The sequence below is a fragment of the Rutidosis leptorrhynchoides genome, chromosome 6 (genome assembly GCF_046630445.1).
Source record: "Rutidosis leptorrhynchoides isolate AG116_Rl617_1_P2 chromosome 6, CSIRO_AGI_Rlap_v1, whole genome shotgun sequence".
NCBI classification, from domain to species: domain Eukaryota; kingdom Viridiplantae; phylum Streptophyta; class Magnoliopsida; order Asterales; family Asteraceae; genus Rutidosis; species Rutidosis leptorrhynchoides.
The window spans coordinates 295218978-295242350 of NC_092338.1; the positions used below are offsets into that span (position 1 = coordinate 295218978).

The window sequence follows — 23373 nt, forward strand, 5'->3', positions numbered from 1 at the left end:
AGATTTGATCGAAGTTGGAGAGATTACCCGACGTATCAAAGTAACAAATTTAAACTGGTACCAAAAAATGTAGAAGTACCGAGGGTAATCAATTGGGAGCCTTTGAAAAGGGTCCAACTAGCTAACTCAGTTAGGCAGCATCTGCTCCAAAGGTATGGGAACTCTTCTTTTCCCGATTGGGAACGTTTATTCACCATTTATAGGTCTGTATATAAGGAATGGTGTGTTGAGTTTATGAGTACTATAGCGTTAGATACAGATGTAGTTAGGTTAGATGATAAAAGTTTTCTTAGATTTTTGCTTGGCCGTAGGATGTACAGGATGTCCATGCTGGACATGGCCAGAGCTTTACAGATTTACACTCCTGGTGAATTACTACTACCTGATTGTACAAATTTGATTTATCATGGTGAAAGGGTAGATAGGAATTTTGACGCGGACGCTGCCTAGAGGCGTATGTCAAATTATAATGTTTTTACGCTAGGAGGAAGACTCTCCTATTTAGATATTAACAAAGCAGAGCTTCGTATTATACATAGATTTTTAGCTAATTCGATTACACAAAGAGGTAAAAACAAGGAGAAGATGACCTTACATGATTTATTTTACCTTAAGTGTATTCGAAACACTAGAAGTGTTGTTAATATCCCCTACTGTGTTGGTTTTTATCTGTCCAAAATGGTGGCAGGAATACAGGACGGGGGAATAATAGGAGGAGGTATTTTTGTTACTCTCATTGGAGAGTATTTGGGTGTAGATAGGTATCAAGGGGGTCCACTTATGGTGTGTAGGGAACAGGTTGAGACTTTAGGATTGAAGGTCTATCAGGGTGTAAAGGTATTAAAGAGCAGACGCAATCAGGCAGTACCATATGATGGTCATCATCCACAGGTAGAGAGAGGTTCAGATGAGGAAATGGAGGAACCGGATGACATTAGGGATGTCATTAGGGAGGCTGTTACTGACGTTTATCAGCGTATAGATGAGGTAGAAATGATAAACGAGGCTAGATTTAGTCAGTTCGAGCAGTGGCACGCCGAGAATGTGTACAAGCATTCCAGGCAACGACAGCATGATAGATGGCACTATCATCAGCATTAGATCATGAGCCAGCTATCACCTCAAGTACCAAATAACTACGTACCGACTCGACCTGCTTACTATCCTCCACACCAGCCCGATATGCGACCACCATTTACTCTCTACAACCCCAACCAGGCCTATCAGTACACCTATAACCAACCGTGGAACCCACCTGACGACATGAACTGGAACCCCTATCCAGATTGATATAGTTCCCGTTGGTGATTTTTATCTTTTTATTATTTTTATTTATTTATGTTTAAACATATAATATTGTGATACTTTTATGTAAGTTTTAACATTTTTATTATGTTGTACTAATATTTCATTTTTGATTTGAAAGTGGGATGTTAAGCCCCATTTCAAATTACCATGCATGTTATTATTTGTATGTATGTATATTGTCAATTTTACATAACAGGGTAAAACAGCGAACTTTCAAAGACTGGCATTAAGTTCAGCAAAAGCTACTAATGTTGACGACAAAACGAAAAAACAAATATGATGTAACAACAAGACAGAATGAACAAATGATGTGCACCATTTATCATTCAACAAACAAACGTCAATATGTTTGGAAACTTTGTTAAAATTTAATCATTTTTCTACGCTAATCACCCTCAATAATTTAAATTGTTACTGATTTCTTGCAAATGAGGGCATTGCAAGATCTTAAGTGTGGGAAGGGATAAAATTGTTTCGGATTTTTAAAATTTTTAACTTAAACACTTGGTTAACATTAAAAATACTAGTAACGCAGTAGTTGTATTAGAATCTAGTGCTCTCTGATAATAAAGAACAGCCCTAGTCTTATATACTGACTACCGAATTCTAATAAAAATTTTCAGAATTTTCAACTAAATGAACTCAAAATCATGTTTATACATATTTATGAACAATAAAACTAGGTGTTAACACTGAAATTATTGTTACCTCGGAAAGGACATAAATTGAGAAACAACCTAAAATGATAGAATTCATTTAAAATGGAATAGAGGAAAATAAAAAGGCAAAGAAAGGAAAATAAAAGCCAAGTGTGGGAAAAATTTACCAAGTTATTTAGAACATATGTCACATATTTTTGTACAAATAATTGAAGATACTTTCGTTTTGGACAAAATTAACTGTTTTACCCTGTAAATTGTAATATATTTGAAAGAAAGATGGATCTACACGATGAATCAATTCCATCATTAAAAGGAAGTAAAGTTTTTCGAAAAAGACACGCGCTTCTTGATTTAGGTCAGGAAGTTGTCGTCCAGACCAGTTGTAGAGTCTACGAAAAACCTTGAAAAGTTCTCTCGAAAATCAGCTGGAAATGCACGGACCTCAGCATCAAACAGGATCACCAAGTGGTCATACTTATCCTAACCATGAGAGGATATGTCTCGTATAATGGGGGCACCATGCAAATTAGCTTATAAGACTAATGAATCAGATCCCCAGAAAGGATAATCTCCTTAAAGATCAAAAATCAGCTTTTAAGACTGATATTACTCAATCCTTGAGATTGACTTTAAAGATTGAGAATTACAAACTCATAGAATTCGATGATATCTAAACTCGTGCTTGAACGAGAAAATATTTTGATCAAAATTACAAACCGATTTGTTTTCTGAAAACCCATTTTTAATGCGTTCATTACCATTGAACGTAAAATCCTAGGAATTCACCTGGAATTCATTAGGTCACCTGAACCAAATCGGGTGTCAACCGTAAGAAAGGTGGTTGTATAGCATGGTCGAAGACAGGACCTTGTGCCAGACCGAAAAATTATAGGGTGATCTTTACTATTGCTCCTACAAAGGATAGTAATTGCATCCGACACGATATAGACCATAATCAAGAGCATGTCACGGGACATTGCCTTAACAGTTGCTTGTTCAACGCTTTCCTTTACAACCGGACGGTAGTTTACCAAAAGGTAATATACGGAGCAAGTATACTAGACGTGTTGCTTTCCTAATACAAGTTTAGCAAGTGGGTGACACAAAACCGCAAGTTTTGAGCTAAAATTTTCAAATCTGAAGCCCACCAAACCCACAAAAACAATTTGCAAACACCGGTGAAGGGTTATTCCGGAAAACTTATCTAGGGTAAAAGCTAGATTAAATTTTCAAAAGATAAAATGTTTTCATAAAGATCCAATTTCCTAAAGGATCTAAATTTTTATAGTCATGTAGGACTGTAAACCACATCGTTACTATCATTGTTCATACCGCCGTATTGAAATCACTGATGTATAAAGTGTGAAGAATAAAGAAGTGATTCAAGTATGTTTTTATTCAAGTTCTATATTGCTTGAGGACAAGCAACGCTCAAGTGTGGGAATATTTGATAATGCTAAAAACGAACATATATTTCATAGCATTATCCCTCAAGAAAGACAAGCTTTTAGTTGCAATTGTTCTATTTACAAGTGATGTTCGTTTAAATAATAAAAGGTGAAGACAAAAGACAGATTCGATGATTTGAAGACGTAAATGACCAAAAAGCCAAAAAGTACAAAGTACAATCAAAGTGGTTCAAATTATTGATGAGAAACGTCTAAAAATTACAAGAGTACGAGCCGTGAAACGCAAAGTACAAGATATTAAATAGTACGAAAGGACGTTCGAAAATCCAGAACCGGGACCAGAGTCAACTCTCAACGCTCGACGCAACGGACTAAAAATTACAAGTCAACTATGCACATAAATATAATATAATATATAAATAATTCTTAAAATTATATATATATTATATTTATTTATTAAAACCGTCGGCAAATAAAAATCAAAAGTATGTGAGCTGTAAAAGAAGGCCATGTGATCGCATGGCCAGGAAGACCAAAAACCATGCGATCGCATAGTGCACTGTATCAGCTCAGGTCCTATAAAGTTCGCGTGTTTTGGCCGAAAATAACACATCTTTTTCTATCCTCTCTATCTCTTACGATATATATATATATATATATATATATATATATATATATATATATATATATATATATATATATATATATATATATATATATATATATAATTTATAATTTTAATGTTAATTTAAGATTAATAATAATAAGGGTATGTTAGCGAATGTTGTAAGTGTGTAAGTCGAAATTCTGTCCGTGTAAAGCTACGCTATTATTAATCATTGTAAGTTATGTTCAACCTTTTTAAATTAATGTCTCGTAGCTAAGTTATTATTATGCTTATTTAAATTGAAGTAATCGTGATGTTGGGCTAAAATATTAAAGATGGGATAACTGGACTTTGGACCATAATTGGGGTTTGGACAAAAGACCGACACTTGTGGAAATTGGACTATGGGCTATTAATGGGATTTATATTAACTAAACGATACCTCGTCAATTTAATATAAAGGTTACAATTTAACGTATCTATATATAACCACATACGCTTGATTGGGTACGGTGGATGGGATATCTATAAATACCAATAATTATTCATTTGACCGGACACGGGGATGGATTAATAATCAATAGACTTGTTGAAACAGGGGTGATTTACATACAAGGGTAATTGGTGTAATTGTTAACAAAGTAATAAAACCTTGGATTACACACAGTCGATAACCTGGTGTATTCATTAAACAAAGTATTAAGACCTTGTTACAGTTCGAATTCCCAATTAGTTGGAATATTTGACTTCGGGTATAAGGATAATTTGACGAAGACTTTCGCACTTTATATTTATGATTGATGCACTATTACGGACAAAACCGTATGGACATATCAAATAATCCAGGACAAAGGACAATTAACCCATGGTAATAAACTAAAATCAACACATTGAACATCATGATTACGGAAGTTTAAATAAGCATAATTCCTTTATTTCATATTTCATCGCACTTTTATTTACTGTCATTTTTATTATCGTACTTTTTAATTATCGCAATTTTATTTATCGTCATTTTATTTATCGTACTTTAATTATTGTCATTTACTTTACGCTTTAAATTAAGTTATTTTTATTTTTAATATTTTACATTAGGTTTTAACTGCAACTTAAGACATAAAATCGACAAACCGGTCATTAAACGCTAAAAACCCCCTTTTATAATAATAATACTACTTATATATATATTTATATTTATACAAATATAGTTTTAAAAATATAGCATTCAACTTGGCTAGTTCCCTGTGGACGAACCGGACTTACTAAAAACTACACTACTGTACGATTAGGTTCACTGCCTATAAGTGTTGTATCAAGGTTTAGGTATATCCACTCTATAAATAAATAAATAACTTGTGTAAAATTGTATCGTATTTAATAGTATTTCGCAATAAAAATATAACTATTTCGTATACACCTCTACGCACATCAGGGAACAAATTTGTTATCAACAAAATAAAAAGAATCTTTCCAGGAACTCTGTAAACCTTTCTTTTGACCGGCGCTGAAGCCAACTCGATCAAAAAAGCTGTACCAGTCATGCTCGCTTACTTGGTAACGGAAGATATTTTGAAAAACTATCAATGAGGGCTCACAATTGTTAGCCCAACACCACATCTCAAACAAGGATAATTGGGTAGCACTGTACAGATGGAGTTGACCTAATCCTATGTTGTAAGCGGACAACACTCTCATAAAAGGTGGTTGGAGGAATTCAGATGTTCCCTACCTCAAGGTTTTGATCGTACACAGCAACCATGCTGGAGGGTGGTTTGTGGGCTCACTCTTTTGCCTTTGGAAGGGTGGGATTAAAGTCGGCAATGGAGGATGCCATTCAATAATGCATTTCATTGACTCTGGCTCAAGGGTTGATGATATCGAATGAACATGAAAAACGGTTGTACTGGTAAAGGAAGTCGACATGATAAAAGATTTAAACGAAGAGTAAACTGACCTGAGTAATTGTGTGATTTCTGGAACTTGATCGGAGAATTTTTGAAAGCGAAGAAGGAAACGAAGTTGATTTTTGAATTTTTACCTTAAATGGTATAAGAATGAGTCCTATTTATAATCGGGAATAATTAGGGCTTCAAAACGCGTAATTTGTTAAGAACCGTACACGTGTCATGATCTAAACAGATGACAAGTTAAATGAACGGTTAACGATAAGAATGATTGGATGTTATGGCTATGGTGTGGTGCAGGTTAGCATTGGCTGGTGGTTACGCAAGCCTTGATTTGACAGTCTGTCATGATTGCCTGCACGACAGCCATTTCCAAGACTGCATTAGTAGACGTTTGATAGACAACGTCTGTCAGCAATTAATTCCACATAATGATAAAATCTTGATCAAATGATTTGGTTACTTGAAGGTTATTATTTTAGAAATAAGATTAAGCACGTGCTATTTTGTTTTAAGTACTCCTAAGTAGTAGTTTAACATGATGCGCCTTGGTGATCGCACATCATCTTAAACTGGGGGACTTAATGATATGCGTACCTACGCACATGGCGCTCGTGCGTATCACGTGCATCACGCACGTCCTGAATATTGCCAGAACATCTGATTAGGGGTGCACACGCGAGTATTGCTTAGCGCACACGAAAGCAATCAGATATAATTTTATCCATAATTAAACGTGATCCTTTCCCAACTATAAACCCGTTATTTAAGGTTGTTATCCGATAGGATCTAGAACCTAATTAAGAGGCATTCTAGGGTTAGGGTTTTATTATAAGTACAACCCTAACATCCTTCACTCGACATAACATTTTATGTATTACTCAAACTTAAGATTGCATCCAGAAAACACTCTTACGGTAACAGGTATATTCTACGAACATAAACCCTATGCAACCACCTCTAGTGGCCATTGTTGCGGCAACTGCCATCAATGGTGGGTGTAGCTTTGATCACCCTTTCGTAGATCATTATCTCGATAAGTGTTATTCACGGTAAACTGGACCGGAGATCAAAGCTGTAAACATTCTTAAACACTCCCTCAAGCACTCAACATCAATTTTTCTATTTGAGCAGATTTATGTTCGATCACTCAATTGCTTAGATGTTTGGGGCATTGATTTTATGGGCCAGTTTCTTAAATCCCATAACTATCTATACATACTTGTTGCAATCGATTATGTGTCTAAATGGGTAGTGGTAAAGCCTTTTCCTCCTATTGATGCACGAGTTGTAATCATGTTCTTGATGGGGCTTTTTGCCCGTTTTGGTACTCCGAAGGCCCTCATTAGTGATAGGGGCACCCCCTTTTGCAATGCTCAAATGGAAAAGGTTTTGAAACGATATGGAGTTATCCACAAAGTTTCTACCTCCTACCACCCGCAAACTAGTGGGTAAGTTGAGAACACTAACCGGTCTCTTAAACGAATTCTTGAAAAGACCGTTGGTTCAAATCCTATGGAATGGGCCAATAAACTCGATGATGCATTATTAGCATTTCGTACCGCCTACAAGACTCCTATTGGGACCACTCCTTTTCGCTTGGTCTATGGCAAGGCATGTCATCTTCCTTTGGAGATCGAGTACAAAGCACATAGGGTTCTTAGGACATGCAATCTTGATTATCATGAGGCGGGTCGGCTTCGGTTGACCCAATTGAACGAATTAGATGAGTTGAGGAACGATGCCTATGAAAACTCTCTCATCTATAAGTAGAATACAAAGAGGTGGCATGACATCGGATCAAAAGTCTGAAAGAATTTAAGGAAGGCGACTGTGTTCTTCTTTATAATTCGCGTTTCAAATTGTCACCGGGAAAGCTCAAGTCCCGTTGGTCGGGACAGTTCGTGGTTAGGAAGGTGTACCCATATGGTACGATGAAGTTGTATAACTCTAATGGTGAAGGTTTGAGGTAAGTGGCCACCGGGTCAAACACTATGTGGATGGTCCCCTTGCAATCGAAGAAGAGGTTACCCTCGACTTCGATCCGAAAAATGATTAATTTTGGGGGACGAATCGAGTGAATGACTCGGAGATAAACTTCAAATTCTTGTATTTTTATGTATATTTTTGTATTTTTCCTCGGGAGACACGTGCATGTTGATCATTGGGTTGTGTGGCTTAGTTGTTAATTGGACTTAATGATTGTGAACGTGAGTTTTAGAAAAAAGAAAAAGATTTTAACACGTAGCTAAAGGCGTTTCGCGGCTTACAATGGCGCGGCGCAGCTTATAGTATGTATTGCAAACAGTGATTTTTAGAGGAAAACTGACCATAGCCATACAGCTATAGGCGCGGCGCAGCTAAATAGGGTCGCGGCGCGGCTACACGTTATAATCGTTAACAGACGTTTTTGAAAAAAATGGCATCTAGGTACAACGGGAGGCGCGGCGCGCCTATGGGAGGTCGCGGCACGGCACATCTGCAAGTCTGATTTTTTCGGTTGGGTCAAATAAAAGCAAAATGGGTCAAATCCGACCAAATACTTAAACCCGGCGGATTTTCTCAATTATTTAGGGTATATTGCAGTCACACACTTATCTTACCAACACAAAAACGCTCCCAATATCTCTCAAAACCCTAATCACTAATCTTTAATTTTTGCTTAATTACTTCATTCAATCTCTAATCCATGACAAACAAGGTCTGATTTTTGTCTTTCTTTCTCTTTTTCTTACCTAATTACATGCTTGATTGATGTTTAATTTTGGATTAGGTTTTGAATTAGTGTGGGGTTGTTGATTTAGGTCTTGTATGCTTAAATTAATCATGGGTTTTTGTTGAATATGATTAGTATGTATGAAATTAATGATCATTTTGTGTTTTTAGTACATGTCTTTGATTCTAGGGTTCATGGTTGAGTTAAATTCGAATTATAGATGATTTATTGGGAAAAATTGATTATGGGTTTTGTTAAAATTGGATTGACTTGAATGATAAGTGTAGGGTGCGTTAATTTGGCTGGGTCATTTGTGTTTTAGTTTTAATTGAATGACATGCTTATGTTGAATTACTTTTATATAATACAAGTACTAAGATATTGATGCTATATTGAATTGGTTGCTAGGCCTTAGTTGATTATGGAATGTTATTATTGATTTTGGTGTTTGAAATTATTTTCCAATGATGTTGACTAGATCGAATGTTTTAAGGTTATGATGAGATGCTAGTGATTCATGATAATTGTTCAATTATTTGGAAAGATAATTTGGATTTTTAATGTTGGTAGTAACGTTGTTTAAGTTTTGGCATGAATGGTTTGATGCTCGTAATGATTTGTTGACCAAGTTTGACTAATGCTTTAACATGATTTAATGTGATGTTGTATGTGATATCACAATTTGGTTTTTATTTGGTATGAGATTATTGAGTTAAAATTAGTCTTTGGTCAACGTGCAGATGAATGCGAACATGAACTAATCTCTAATGCTAATAGACATGTTTGTATGGTGTTTGTTGTTTGTTTGTGTTTTCAGAAACAACGAGCACAACAACAACGTTAAAGAGAGGAAGAGGAGAGGCGAAATAACCCGCTCATTTGGTTGCAAGCTATTCAAGATAGCGGGAATTATGACATGTCCTTTGCGTGAATTACCCGGCGACCAATTCGTTCAACCTGGTATTTGGATTATTTGGTGCTTAATAAGGGTCCCGCATCAATGTGGATGGACATTTCGAATATGTTGCTCTTAATCAAGCAACCGGGCAATGTGGGTATAGACGCTTGGGAAAGAGCATTTATGTGCACGGATGACATATATGAGGAACTGGTATTTGAATTTTACTCAACTTTGGACTACAATCAAAGGAGGGATCCTGAGGAGGATGTGTTTTTAACTTTTAGGTTGGGGGGTGAAGATCGAGCTATGAGTAGGTTTGATTTAGCTCAAGCATTGGATCTGTACCCTAATATGAATGATAATGATTTGAAGGCATACTTAGGTACGACTATGTTTTTTAGCGATAGTAATCTTGATGATGATGTGTACTGGGAGAGGTTGAGTGGGCAGCACCGATGTATTTCTAGTACTTTCAAGGGGACCGATTTTTCGAATAGGTTAGACCGGATTTTGTTTAAACTGATTGCGTGTATGTTTTGCGCAAGGATTAATGGTAATGATAAGGGGACGTCTCAGGATTTATGGATTATGTCTCAAATTAAACATCATCGGTTCACGGATTTGTGTAATTTTTTTGGTGCTTATTTTCGCAAGCACGCAAATGAGGAACAAGCAAGCAAGCCAATTCTAGGGGGTCATTATGTCACCAAAATAGCCAGATTATTCGATATTGATGTTAGTCGGTGCACAATGGTTAGAGATAAGATGAAATTTTTTGGTATACAGTTGTATACCAATGCTAAGTATGCGAAGTGGGATGATAATTGAGTTGGGTTGGATTATTTTGTGGACCCGGTTCCCGATGAAGCGAGTGGTAGTGGAGTTAATCAGCAAGGTAACTATGGTGGTGATAATGAGGAGCCGATAGCTCAGAATGTTCAGGGTGGTGGTCAGCCTTCTTGGGGTTTATCTGAGGAGATTTTGAATAGATTGGTTTCGGGAGTTGGCAACATACAGGTTGGGGTGTCCAATAAGTTTTCTAATTTTCAGACAGCACAGCAGATACACAACGATCGTATATGGGAAAGCCAACAGCGGATCGAGGCGAGTACGTTACGGCAGGAGGAATTGATGCGGGAGTCATTGCATGATCAGCAGTGGATGGCATATGGGAACGATTGGCAGTGGCATAATGCGTGTATTTATTATAATTATCCAAATGACTATATGGGAACGCCGTATCAGGAGCCGATCTATTACCGTAACCCAATTAGGCCACGAGTTCCCGCGCCATTGATAATGCTAAAAACGAACATATATTTCATAGCATTATCCCTCAAGAAAGACAAGCTTTTAGTTGCAATTGTTCTATTTACAAGTGATATTCGTTTAAATAATAAAAGGTGAAGACAAAAGACAGATTCGATGAATTGAAGACGCAAATGACCAAAATGCTAAAAAGTACAAAGTACAATCCAAGTGGGTCAATTTATTGATAAGAAACTTCTCAAAATTACAAGAGTACGAGCCGCAAAACACAAAATACAAGATATTAAATTGTACGCAAGGACGTTCGAAAATTTGGAACCGGGACATGAACCAACTATCAACGCGCGGTGCAACGGAGCTAAAATTACAAGTCAACTATGCACATAAATATAATATAATATATAAATAATTCTTAAAATTATATATATATTATATTATATATTAAAAACTGTCGGCAAACTAGACAATAAAAGCATGTGAGCTGGATCAGAGGGCCATGCGATCGCATGGCCAGAAGGCACAAAATTCATGCGATCGCATGGGCATCAGAATCTGGCCAAGTGCTATAAAAGGCGACGAATTCTGCACGAAATATACCAACTTTTTCAATCTCTCTTTCTCTCTATGTAATATATATTTATAATTATAATTTTAATTATAATTAAGATTAATAATAAATTATGGTTTAGTTGGGTTAATGTAAGAAATGTTTTACGGGTTTTAAAGTCGGAACACTGTCCGTGTAACGCTACGCGATTAAATACCACTGTAAGCTATGTTCTTCCTTTTTAAATTAATGTCTCATAACTAAGTTATTAATATGCTTATTTGAGCCGAAGTAATCGTGATGTTGGACTAAAATATTAAGACGGGGTTATTGGATTTTGTACCATAATTAAGGTTTGGACAAAAGACCGACACTTGTGAACATTGGACTATTGACTATTAATAGGTGGGGGTATTTGTGATGACCCGGAAATTTCCCATCAAATTTAAACTTTAATATTTATATGTTTTCAACACGATAAGAAAAATCTGTAATGTTGAGTCTCGAAAGTTTAAAATCTATATTCATGCAATCGATTACCCTTTGACTGTGCTTGACGATTCACGAACAATTGTGTGTAAATAAATATGTATATATATATATATATATATATATATATATATATATATATATATATATATATATATATATAAATAAATATATATAAATAAAAGTGTATATATAATATTTTGAATTAATATGATACACTTTAAGCAATTGGAATTAAAAATGTAAAATAATATATAGATATAAAAATTGAAACATATAACTTGATATTACTAGTATTATTATTAAGAATCATCATTAAGAATCATTATTATTATTATTATATTACCATTTATTTTATATAAATAATACTACTTAATATTATTATCATTTATCATCTTTATAGTTATTATTACCATTATTATTAATTATTAAACTTAGTGTTTTTATTAAAATAATTATCATTATCCTTGTTATTTGTATTATTATTATTACTTTTATTATTGTTAATAATATTAGAAATATTAATATTATTAAGGAATTTATATTTATTAATAATTAATATTAATTATGTATATATAAATCAACCAGACAAATCCAAATGTGGGTTCAAGACTTTTTCCTCACTTTTGATTTTTGGCTCAATTCCTGTCTTTTATCTGATTACTTAAACAATACAAGATACAAACAAATTCATTTAAATATCACACTCATATAAATATAAAGTAGAAAGATAGAAGTATTCCATTCAGTTAGAAATCACGATCTTACTATTGTGATTTTTGTTTCCTGTCTCTAAAATAGTTACCAGTCGAAATCAATGTTCTATAACAAACAAAAATTTGTTATCCATCATAATCAACCCGCACTCTTTTTCTCCTTCATTATTGTTTTCGTGTGATAAAGAAAACAGGTACGATCGAATTCAATTATATAAATCAATCGTGGGTAGACAAGTACTGAGGGAATTTTCTTAATGTATCCATCCTCAATTCATCTTTAAAAAAAACTATCTTCATCTTCTGTTCCACTATGAACCACCACGCCATCTTGCAAATCCTCGCCACCTTCTTGAACCACCACCTCAAATGATACCAATTTTTTTCCCTTGTCTTTCTTCTTCGTGGAAACCTCACTTTCCTTTTCCTCTATAAACTTCCATCACCAAGCTAACCAACTCCGCCACCTTCAACCACAAATCACCAAACCTCCCACCACCATGAACAATTGTGAGTCACCTTATAATCACCATCCACCACCATTATTAAACCAACAAAAACTGCTACAAAATCACCATTGTATTGCATCCTTATTCTGTTTCTTAAATCGAGAATAACCACCACTCCATCACCATTTTTCTTCACCATCTTCACCAAGAGTCGTCACCATCTAAATCACCACCTTCCTTCAAACACCATCACCAACACGACATGAATTATTAATGCTACATCTTGTACTCTACTTTCGATTAACATCACAACCACTACTTTACTATCTTCACCAAATCTCGACTATTTCTACCCGTCTCTGTGTACTGGTCGAAGAAAATTCGAAAACACCACATAACCATTATATATATTCAAACCAAAGTTGACACTAATGATTCAAATTGTTTGGCGTGTACTTCTTGTCAATGATGGCCGACACTTCTATCTCAAACCCACTCAAGTTATTATAAAAGATTAAAGGTATCAAATGGTTTATTATTAAATTTGGTCTTGTGTTAGTGCGGTTATGGTTATAGATTATTATATGATGATACGAGTAGGATATGGAACATATAGAATTAGAAATGGATTAGGTGATCAACAACCACACCACTTACAAGTAAACAAATACAAAGACTTTACATGCATTGGTTTTTTTTTTTTTTTTGGCAATAAGTGTTTGAGGTTTGGCCGTATGATTTTTTTTGCAACTTGTCTATTATATTTGTCCTTAAAAAAATGAATCCTAAAAATTATCCCTTGCTGCATACGAACCTAACAATAATACCGAGTGCTTATTATTTTTTTTTAATCAAAGACCCCATCAACAATAATATCCAGCTATTATTTTTTTAAAACTCACAAGTTATGTAACTAATTAGGCTTGAAAATTGGGATGATAATGATATAGTGGGGTCTGAAAGTGGAAACAAATCCTAGATGATTTGTTGAGGAACCGAAATTATTGAGTGTTTTATATTTTTTTTAAACGACCAACAATCATCATCAGTATGTGTGATCTAATTTTGGCCAAAATTTGTTTGTGTGGTGGGCTGAAGATCCATCTTGTGTAGCTGGGCCGAGGGCTGTTAAGTGTTGTTGGGCCGAAAATGAAATTGGGCCAAGTAATAATGTTAAGGGAAGCAAATAATTCGGGTTAAATATTTTGGGTTTGCGAGTTTGTTAGAAAAATAGTAGACGGATCCATGGTTAAGGGAGTTACTGGGTGAGCGAGAGGTCTTGGGTTCAAGCTTTGTCTGAGGCATTTATTTTTGGAAAAGCTCTTAAGGTAGTAAGATATCTCTTATTATTATTATTATTATTATTATTATTATTATTATTATTATTATTATTATTATTATTATTATTATTATTATTATTATTATTATTATTATTATTATTATCATTATCAAGATTTTCATATATTATTATCATCATTTTTGCCAACACTATTATTATTTATTATTATTATTAGTATCCCTATTTTTATAAAAATATTACAACTTTCTATTATAAATTTTATTTTACCAAATAAAGTAGTAGTTATATAAAAATATATCTTAATATAATCCTATATATATAAAGATATTAATCTTAATACATTACATAATATAAATAAACTTAGTCGATTAAATGTGATATGTGTTAATATATATATACATGATATAGGTTCGTGAATCCGAGACCAATCCTACAGTTGTTCAATGTTGACATATGTATTTTTACTACAAAATACAGTATGGTGAGTTTCATTTGCCCTTTTTACTCTTTATGTTTTTGGGCTGAGAATACATGCAAATGCTTTATTAACTGTTTTACAATATTTATATGCGTGAGTTTCATTTGCCCTTTTTACTCTTTACGTTTTTGGGGTGAGAATACATGCAAATACTTTATTAACTGTTTTACAATATTTATATGCGTGAGTTTCATTTGCCCTTTTTACTCTTTATGTTTTTGGGCTGAGAATACATGCAAATGCTTTATTAACTGTTTTACAATATTTATATGCGTGAGTTTCATTTGCCCTTTTTACTCTTTACGTTTTTGGGCTGAGAATACATGCAAATGCTTTATTAACTGTTTTACAATATTTATATGCGTGAGTTTCATTAATCCCTTTTTAAATGCTTTTACAATATATATTTTTGGGACTGAGAATACATGCGCTGTTTTTATAACTGTTTTACTAAATAGACACAAGTAATTGAAACTACATTATATGGTTGAATGAACGAACTAGAATATGCCCCTTTTTATTAAGTCTGGTAATCTAATAATTAGGGAACAGACACCCTAATTGACGCGAACTCTAAAGATAGATCTATTGGGCCTAACAAACCCCATCCAAAGTACCGGATGCTTTAGTACTTCGAAATTTATATCATGTCCGAAGGAGGATCCCGGAATGATAGGGGATATTCTTATATGTATCTAGTTAATGTCGGTTACCAGGTGTTCACCATATGAATGATTATTTTTGTCTCTATGCATGGGACGTATATTTATGAGAACTGGAAATGAAATTCTTGTGGTCTATTAATATGATGGAAATAAATGATTATGATAAACTAATGAACTCACCAACCTTTTGGTTGACACTTTAAAGCATGTTTATTCTCAGGTGTTAAAGAAATCTTCCGCTGTGCATTTGCTCATTTTAAAGATATTACTTGGAGTCTTTCATAGCATATTTCGAAGAACGTTGCATTCGAGTCATTGAGTTCATCAAAGATTATTATTAAATCAATTTATAGTTGGATAGTGGTTATTATGAAATGGTATGCATGCCTGTCAATTTTCGATGTAAAGAAAGATTATCTTTTAAAAACGAATTCAATGTTTGTAAAATGTATCATATAGAGGTCAAATACCTCGCAATGTAATCAACTATTGTGAATCATTTATAATGTATATGAACGGGTCCTTTCAGTTGGTATCAGAGCGGTGGTCTTAGCGAACCATGTCTGCATTAGTGTGTCTAACTGATAAGTCGATAGGATGCATTAGTGAGTCTGGACTTCGACCGTGTCTGCATGTCAAAAGTTTTGCTTATCATTTCGTGTCAAAAATTACCTGCTTATCATTCTTAGAGAATCACTTGCTTATCATTCTTAGTCTAGACACGTTTTACTGCGTTGACTGAATGAATAGTGTATAGACAAAATTCATATCTTAGCGTATCTGCTACTTCATATCTTAGCGTATCTGTTACTGTAACTTTGCCTGACAACTTTCGTAGATTCCTCCATAACTTATGGGATTTTAGTATATATATGCATATGTAAATTATGTATTGCAGGGTACTAATCTACATCCTATAATCTATTTCTTATCGAAAATCCTTCATCTGATCGTACGAGATGAATCCCACAACCAGTTCGAGTCCCACAGATTTCGATAGCTATTCCGATAAGTATTCCGACAGCTATTCCGACAGGGATATTCACCTAAATTCCAAAAGCGGTGTCATCGGAATGAATCAATCAATCAGCCATTCCCAATTCATTTGATGAGTTCGTAGTCGACTTAAATAATGGAGACGCGAAGAAGGCGATCCCTTCCACCAACCGAATTCACCTCTTGACAATGAACCTGAAGCGTTTACCGGCGAACCTGTTCGAGACACCATTTTCAGTCTCATTTCCAAAGTAACTCGACAAGATTATATTCTATCCACAATTCTGAACCTTATTCATCCGCTCGTTCAGATCGACAATCATCCTGAAATAATAAGTCAACGAACTTCGCACTCGAATAATCAATTCGGAGAATATGGTGCAAAATGTACCAGCTTCAGCAACATCACCGGCACCAACAGTACCACCAACATCAATATCAGTACCACAAACAACTCAAGTTTCAACAAAACACGCCTCAACATCTCATTATGTACCTCAAGCATAATCATCATTCTACGAATCGTTCTACCTCATTTATCTTCGTTCGACATGACGATTATGTAATCTTCAATGTTTTAGAGATTATAGATATTCTAGTTCTAACGGTAAATCAAATGAGATTAATATCATATTGACTCATTAAATTCATAATTACATCTAAAGAAAATATATATGTATATATATTTTCATAATAATTGTAATTGAAAAATTCTTTCGTACAAACTGTTAATGGTGAAAATATTTTAACGGGTAGGTAACACCCGAGGAAATATTTAACTTTCATATTAACATGTTATACTGTACATTCTTCGAATCTGATTCAACAGTCATTTACTATCTTACTTACAACCACCAATATTCGTATCCGTTCACACAAGAATAACCATTTTTATTCAATTTCATATTCGGATTTTGACCTATCAGAATCCAACAAGTGGCATAATGAAGAAAACATATGACAAAATAAAATTTGTTAGAAACAGACTAATTAACTATGAGAAATTTTGTTAAGAATCCACACTAACAAAATCCTAGCTAACTGCGGATTAATCAACTGAGGACTACCAACAGTGGACAATTAAAATGAATTAAAATATTGATTATAACATATGAAACTAAACAATACTTCAAGTCTGCCACTTGATTTCATCTTAAACCTCATTTGTATCTTGACGATTCTAATCTGCGTTCAAACCTTTCATGATTCTTGAAAACACCTCAATCTAGAGGATGAACCAACCACACTTCATCTATAGAAAGAAAAGATTGATGCGTATAGCTATGCACCTAAAAACTCTTGAAAACTGAATAAACGTTTAACGCATAGCTGTGCTAATTCCTTTAGCGTTATTATTACCGAAAATAACTTTGCAATCTCTTTCCAAATTAGCCAATTTTGTCACAGCTCCAGCAAGTCAACTTTGATTTTTCGTTTGAAACAACCTTATTGTAACCTTGATATATATGTTTACTCTTTTATTGTTACCGGGGAACTTTTTATATTCCATCATATTACCAGCAGACGTACCAGCAACCTCGTTGCTTATTGGTTTAAATCTCTCCGATAAATCATTATATTTATTTATTGAAACCCTATCATATACTCATCCGCATCTTGTAACGAGAACTGCCATACCAATTATCGGGAATCAACAATCAGTACTTTGAAAACGCACAACATATCTACATCAACAGTTATATGTATAACCTTTATCTTTTATAATTATGGTCTTTCATTCTGAAATTCTGAACAGCACTCAGTCTACAAACCAATACTCCGAATGTTGAAAAAGCTGAATGAAGCAGCAGAAACTGTAGACAACCGTAAACGACCTTAATCGTCGGAAGTTTAATGATAAAGAATAGTATGTTGGAAAAGCTCAGAAAGGTTGGAACTGAAAAACGGATTGAACTAACCATGAAGGAGACCAAGGACAAATACAAGGACCATACCCTATACTCAAAGAATCCAGATAATACTGGATCCGTTGAAATCTTTAGAGTATATCTTGCTCCGAAGTCATGTTAAAATCTTGCGGAAAATCTTTCTCCGTCAACCATCGAACTTAGAAATTCCAAAATATCATCATCAATATCTTCGATATTTCTGAGGATATTTTCATAAATATTCTCATCCGAAATTATATACCTCTTCGTGCTTCCTGTGTTTCATTATATTGGAAACTTCTGTAAAATCTAAGTTTAATTTATGAATAAATTCTGGAGAAATGTAAAGAAATTGATGCATTAATTAGTATAATATAATGACACTTGATCAACGTGATTATATTACAGTAATTCATGTTGAGTTTCTAATGGAACGTGATGATTCACAGAACATACCGTCATCATGTGCCATTTACACGACTCTTACATTCTACCTAATCTCCAAACATATCAAGAACATATCTTCCTGATAGTTCTATCTTTTCTCTTAAATTCTAGTAATGTAACTAATCAAGATCGTGCTATTACAATCTCTCTCTTAGAGCATTAACTATGTTCATTTCAAAATCCATACCTACGAATTCTGGACCATTATTCGCTTGACTTGAAGTCGGGAAGAGGAGACAAAAGTATGGAACTCTTGAACATAAAAGAAAATGTAAACCTCGACAACAACACATAAATTACAAACCGTGCATATCAATACGTATTGCCACGTAAAGGCACTGGAGAAGAATGACAGATATGAAAGTTAAGAGTATATCAAGGATCGGAACGGGATGGAGCATATTTACGAATGTTTTAAAGTATGAATTGAAAAGAAAGAATAGAAGGTGTGAGTTGTAAGGAAACGAAGACTGTGGATTTATAGTAAAATATCCGACAGAGCAATCAAAACGGATGATCGCACTTAAAGCGGATCCTAAATTTCCTTAATTCTCGAAGAATCAAATCTTATTACTAGGATCTTTACCAAAACTCTTAAAATCTGGAAATCAATCCTATCTACGTCAAAAGATACGACGAATCTACACTTACTCAATTCACTCTTTTGTGATAACTTCACTCGTACTCTTCACATAAGCAAATTGTTTTATCTATATTACCCAATGATGATAAAACTCTATTTATCAACTCATATTCGTCATGAAAACACTTTTATAGTTAGCCATGACGACCTCACTCAAATTTCGGGACGAAATTTCTTTAACGGGTAGGTACTGTGATGACTCGGAAATTTCCCATCAAATTTAAACGTTAATATTTATATGTTTTCGACACGATAAGCAAAATCTGTAATGTTGAGTCTCGAAAGTTTAAAATCTATATTCATTAATCGATTACCCTTTGACTGTGCTTGACGATTCACGAACAATTGTGTGTAAATAAATATGTATATATATATATATATATATATATATATATATATATATATATATATATATATATATATATATATATATATATATATATATATATATAATATATATATATATAAATATAAGTGTATATATAATATTTTGAATTAATATGATACACTTTAAGCAATTGGAATTAAAAATGTAAAATAATATATAGATATAAAAATTGAAACATATAACTTGATATTACTAGTATTATTATTAAGAATCATCATTAAGAATCATTATTATTATTATTATATTACCATTTATTTTATATAAATAATACTACTTAATATTATTATCATTTATCATCTTTATAGTTATTATTACCATTATTATTAATTATTAAACTTAGTGTTTTTATTAAAATAATTATCATTATCCTTGTTATTTGTATTATTATTATTACTTTTATTATTATTAATAATATTAGAAATATTAATATTATTAAGGAATTTATATTTATTAATAATTAATATTAATTATGTATATATAAATCAACCAGACAAATCCAAATGTGGGTTCAAGACTTTTTCCTCACTTTTGATTTTTGGCTCAATTCCTGTCTTTTTCTGATTACTTAAACAATACAAGATACAAACAAATTCATTTAAATATCACACTCATATAAATATAAAGTAGAAAGATAGAAGTATTCCATTCAGTTAGAAATCACGATCTTACTATTGTGATTTTTGTTTCCTGTCTCTAAAATAGTTACCAGTCGAAATCAAAGTTCTATAACAAACAAAAATTTGTTATCCATCATAATCAAACCGCACTCTTTTTCTCCTTCATTATTGTTTTCGTGTGATAAAGAAAACAGGTACGATCGAATTCAATTATATAAATCAATCGTGGGTAGACAAGTACTGAGGGAATTTTCTTAATGTATCCATCCTCAATTCATCTTAAAAAAAAACTATCTTCATCTTCTGTTCCACTATGAACCACCACGCCATCTTGCAAATCCTCGCCACCTTGTTGAACCACCACCTCAAACGATACCAATTTTTTTTCCCTTGTCTTTTTTCTTCGTGGAAACCTCACTTTCCTTTTCCTCTATAAACTTCCATCACCAAGCTAACCAACTCCGCCACCTTCAACCACAAATCACCAAACCTCCCACCACCATGAACAATTGTGAGTCACCTTATAATCACCATCCACCACCATTATTAAACCAACAAAAACTGCTACAAAATCACCATTGTATTGCATCCTTATTCTGTTTCTATAAACCGAGAATAACCACCAGTCCATCACCATTTTTCTTCACCATCTTCATCGAGAGTCGTCACCATCTAAATCACCACCTTCCTTCAAACACCATCACCAACACGACATGAATTATTAATGCTACAGCTTGTACTCTACTTTCGATTAACATCACAACCACTACTTTACTATCTTCACCAAATCTCAACTATTTCTACCCGTCTCTGTGTACTGGTCGAAGCAAATTCGAAAACACCACATAACCATTATATATATTCAAACCAAAGTTGACACTAATGATTCAAATTGTTTGGCGTGTACTTCTTGTCAATGATGGCCGACACTTCTATCTCAAACCCACTCAAGTTATTATAAAAGATTAAAGGTATCAAATGGTTTATTATTAAACTTGGTCTTGTGTTAGTGCGGTTATGGTTATAGATTATTATATGATGATACGAGTAGGATATGGAACATATAGAATTAGAAATGGATTAGGTGATCAACAACCACACCACCTGCAAGTAAACAAATACAAATACTTTACATGCATTGGTTTTTTTTTTTTTTTTGGCAATAAGTGTTTGAGGTTTGGCCGTATGATTTTTTTTGCAACTTGTCTGTTATATTTGTCCTTAAAAAAAATGAATCCTAAAAATTATCCCTTGCTGCATACGAACCTATCAATAATACCGAGTGCTTATTATTATTTTTTTAATCAAAGACCCTATCAACAATAATATCCAGCTATTATTTTTTTAAAACTCACAAGTTATGTAACTAATTAGGCTTGAAAATTGGGATGATAATGATATAGTGGGGTCTGAAAGTGGAAACAAATCCTAGATGATTTGTTGAGGAACCGAAATTGTTGAGTGTTTTATATTTTTTTTAAACGACCAACAATCATCATCAGTATGTGTGATCTAATTTTGGCCGAAATTTGTTTGTGTGGTGGGCTGAAGATCCATCTTGTGTAGCTGGGCCGAGGGCTGTTAAGTGTTGTTGGGCCGAAAATGAAATTGGGCCAAGTAATAATGTTAAGGGAAGCAAATAATTCGGGCTAAATATTTTGGGTCTGCGAGTTTGTTAGAAAAATAGTAGACGGATCCATGGTTAAGGGAGTTACTGGGTGAGCTAGAGGTCTTGGGTTCAAGCTTTGTCTGAGGCATTTATTTTTGGAAAAGCTCTTAAGGTAGTAAGATATCTCTTATTATTATTATTATTATTATTATTATTATTATTATTATTATTATTATTATTATTATTATTATTATTGTTATTATTATTAACATTATCAAGATTTTCATATATTATTATCATCATTTTTGCCAACACTATTATTATTTATTATTATTATTATTAGTATCCCTATTTTTATAAAAATATTACAACTTTCTATTATAAATTTTATTTTACCAAATAAAGTAGTAGTTATATAAAAATATATCTTAATATAATCCTATATATATAAAGATATTAATCTTAATACATTACATAATATAAATAAACTTAGTCGATTAAATGTGATATGTGTTAATATATATACATGATATAGGTTCGTGAATCCGAGACCAACCCTACAGTTGTTCAATGTTGACATATGTATTTTTACTACAAAATACAGTATGGTGAGTTTCATTTGCCCTTTTTACTCTTTACGTTTTTGGGCTGAGAATACATGCAAATGCTTTATTAACTGTTTTACAATATTTATATGCGTGAGTTTCATTTGCCCTTTTTACTCTTTACGTTTTTGGGCTGAGAATACATGCAAATGCTTTATTAACTGTTTTACAATATTTATATGCGTGAGTTTCATTTGCCCTTTTTACTCTTTACGTTTTTGGGCTGAGAATACATGCAAATGCTTTATTAACTGTTTTACAATATTTATATGCGTGAGTTTCATTTGCCCTTTTTACTCTTTACGTTTTTGGGCTGAGAATACATGCAAATGATTTATTAAATGTTTTACAATATTTATATGCGTGAGTTTCGTTAATCCCTTTTTAAATGCTTTTCCAATATATATTTTTGGGACTGAGAATACATGCGCTGTTTTTATAACTGTTATACGAAATAGACACAAGTAATTGAAACTACATTATATGGTTGAATGATCGAACTAGAATATGCCCCTTTTTATTAAGTCTGGTAATCTAAGAATTAGGGAACAGACACCCTAATTGACGCGAACTCTAAAGATAGATCTATTGAGCCTAACAAACCCCATCCAAAGTACCAGATGTTTTAGTACTTCGAAATTTATATCATGTCCGAAGGAGGATCCCGGAATGATAGGGTATATTCTTATATGTATCTAGTTAATGTCGGTTACCAGGTGTTCACCATATGAATGATTATTTTTGTCTCTATGCATGGGA

The 23373-nt window shown here is 33.4% G+C and overlaps 1 protein-coding gene across 1 annotated transcript; it reads left to right on the forward strand.

Moving 5' to 3' along the window:
* The first annotated feature begins 6838 nt into the window (after nt 1-6838).
* On the forward strand, nt 6839-7663 carry LOC139854558 (uncharacterized). Its single transcript, XM_071843857.1, has 3 exons — nt 6839-6910; nt 7025-7279; nt 7388-7663. The coding sequence occupies exons 1-3, from the start codon at nt 6839-6841 to the stop codon at nt 7661-7663; spliced, it is 603 nt and encodes a 200-aa protein (XP_071699958.1).
* Nucleotides 7664-23373: the final 15710 nt, after the last annotated feature.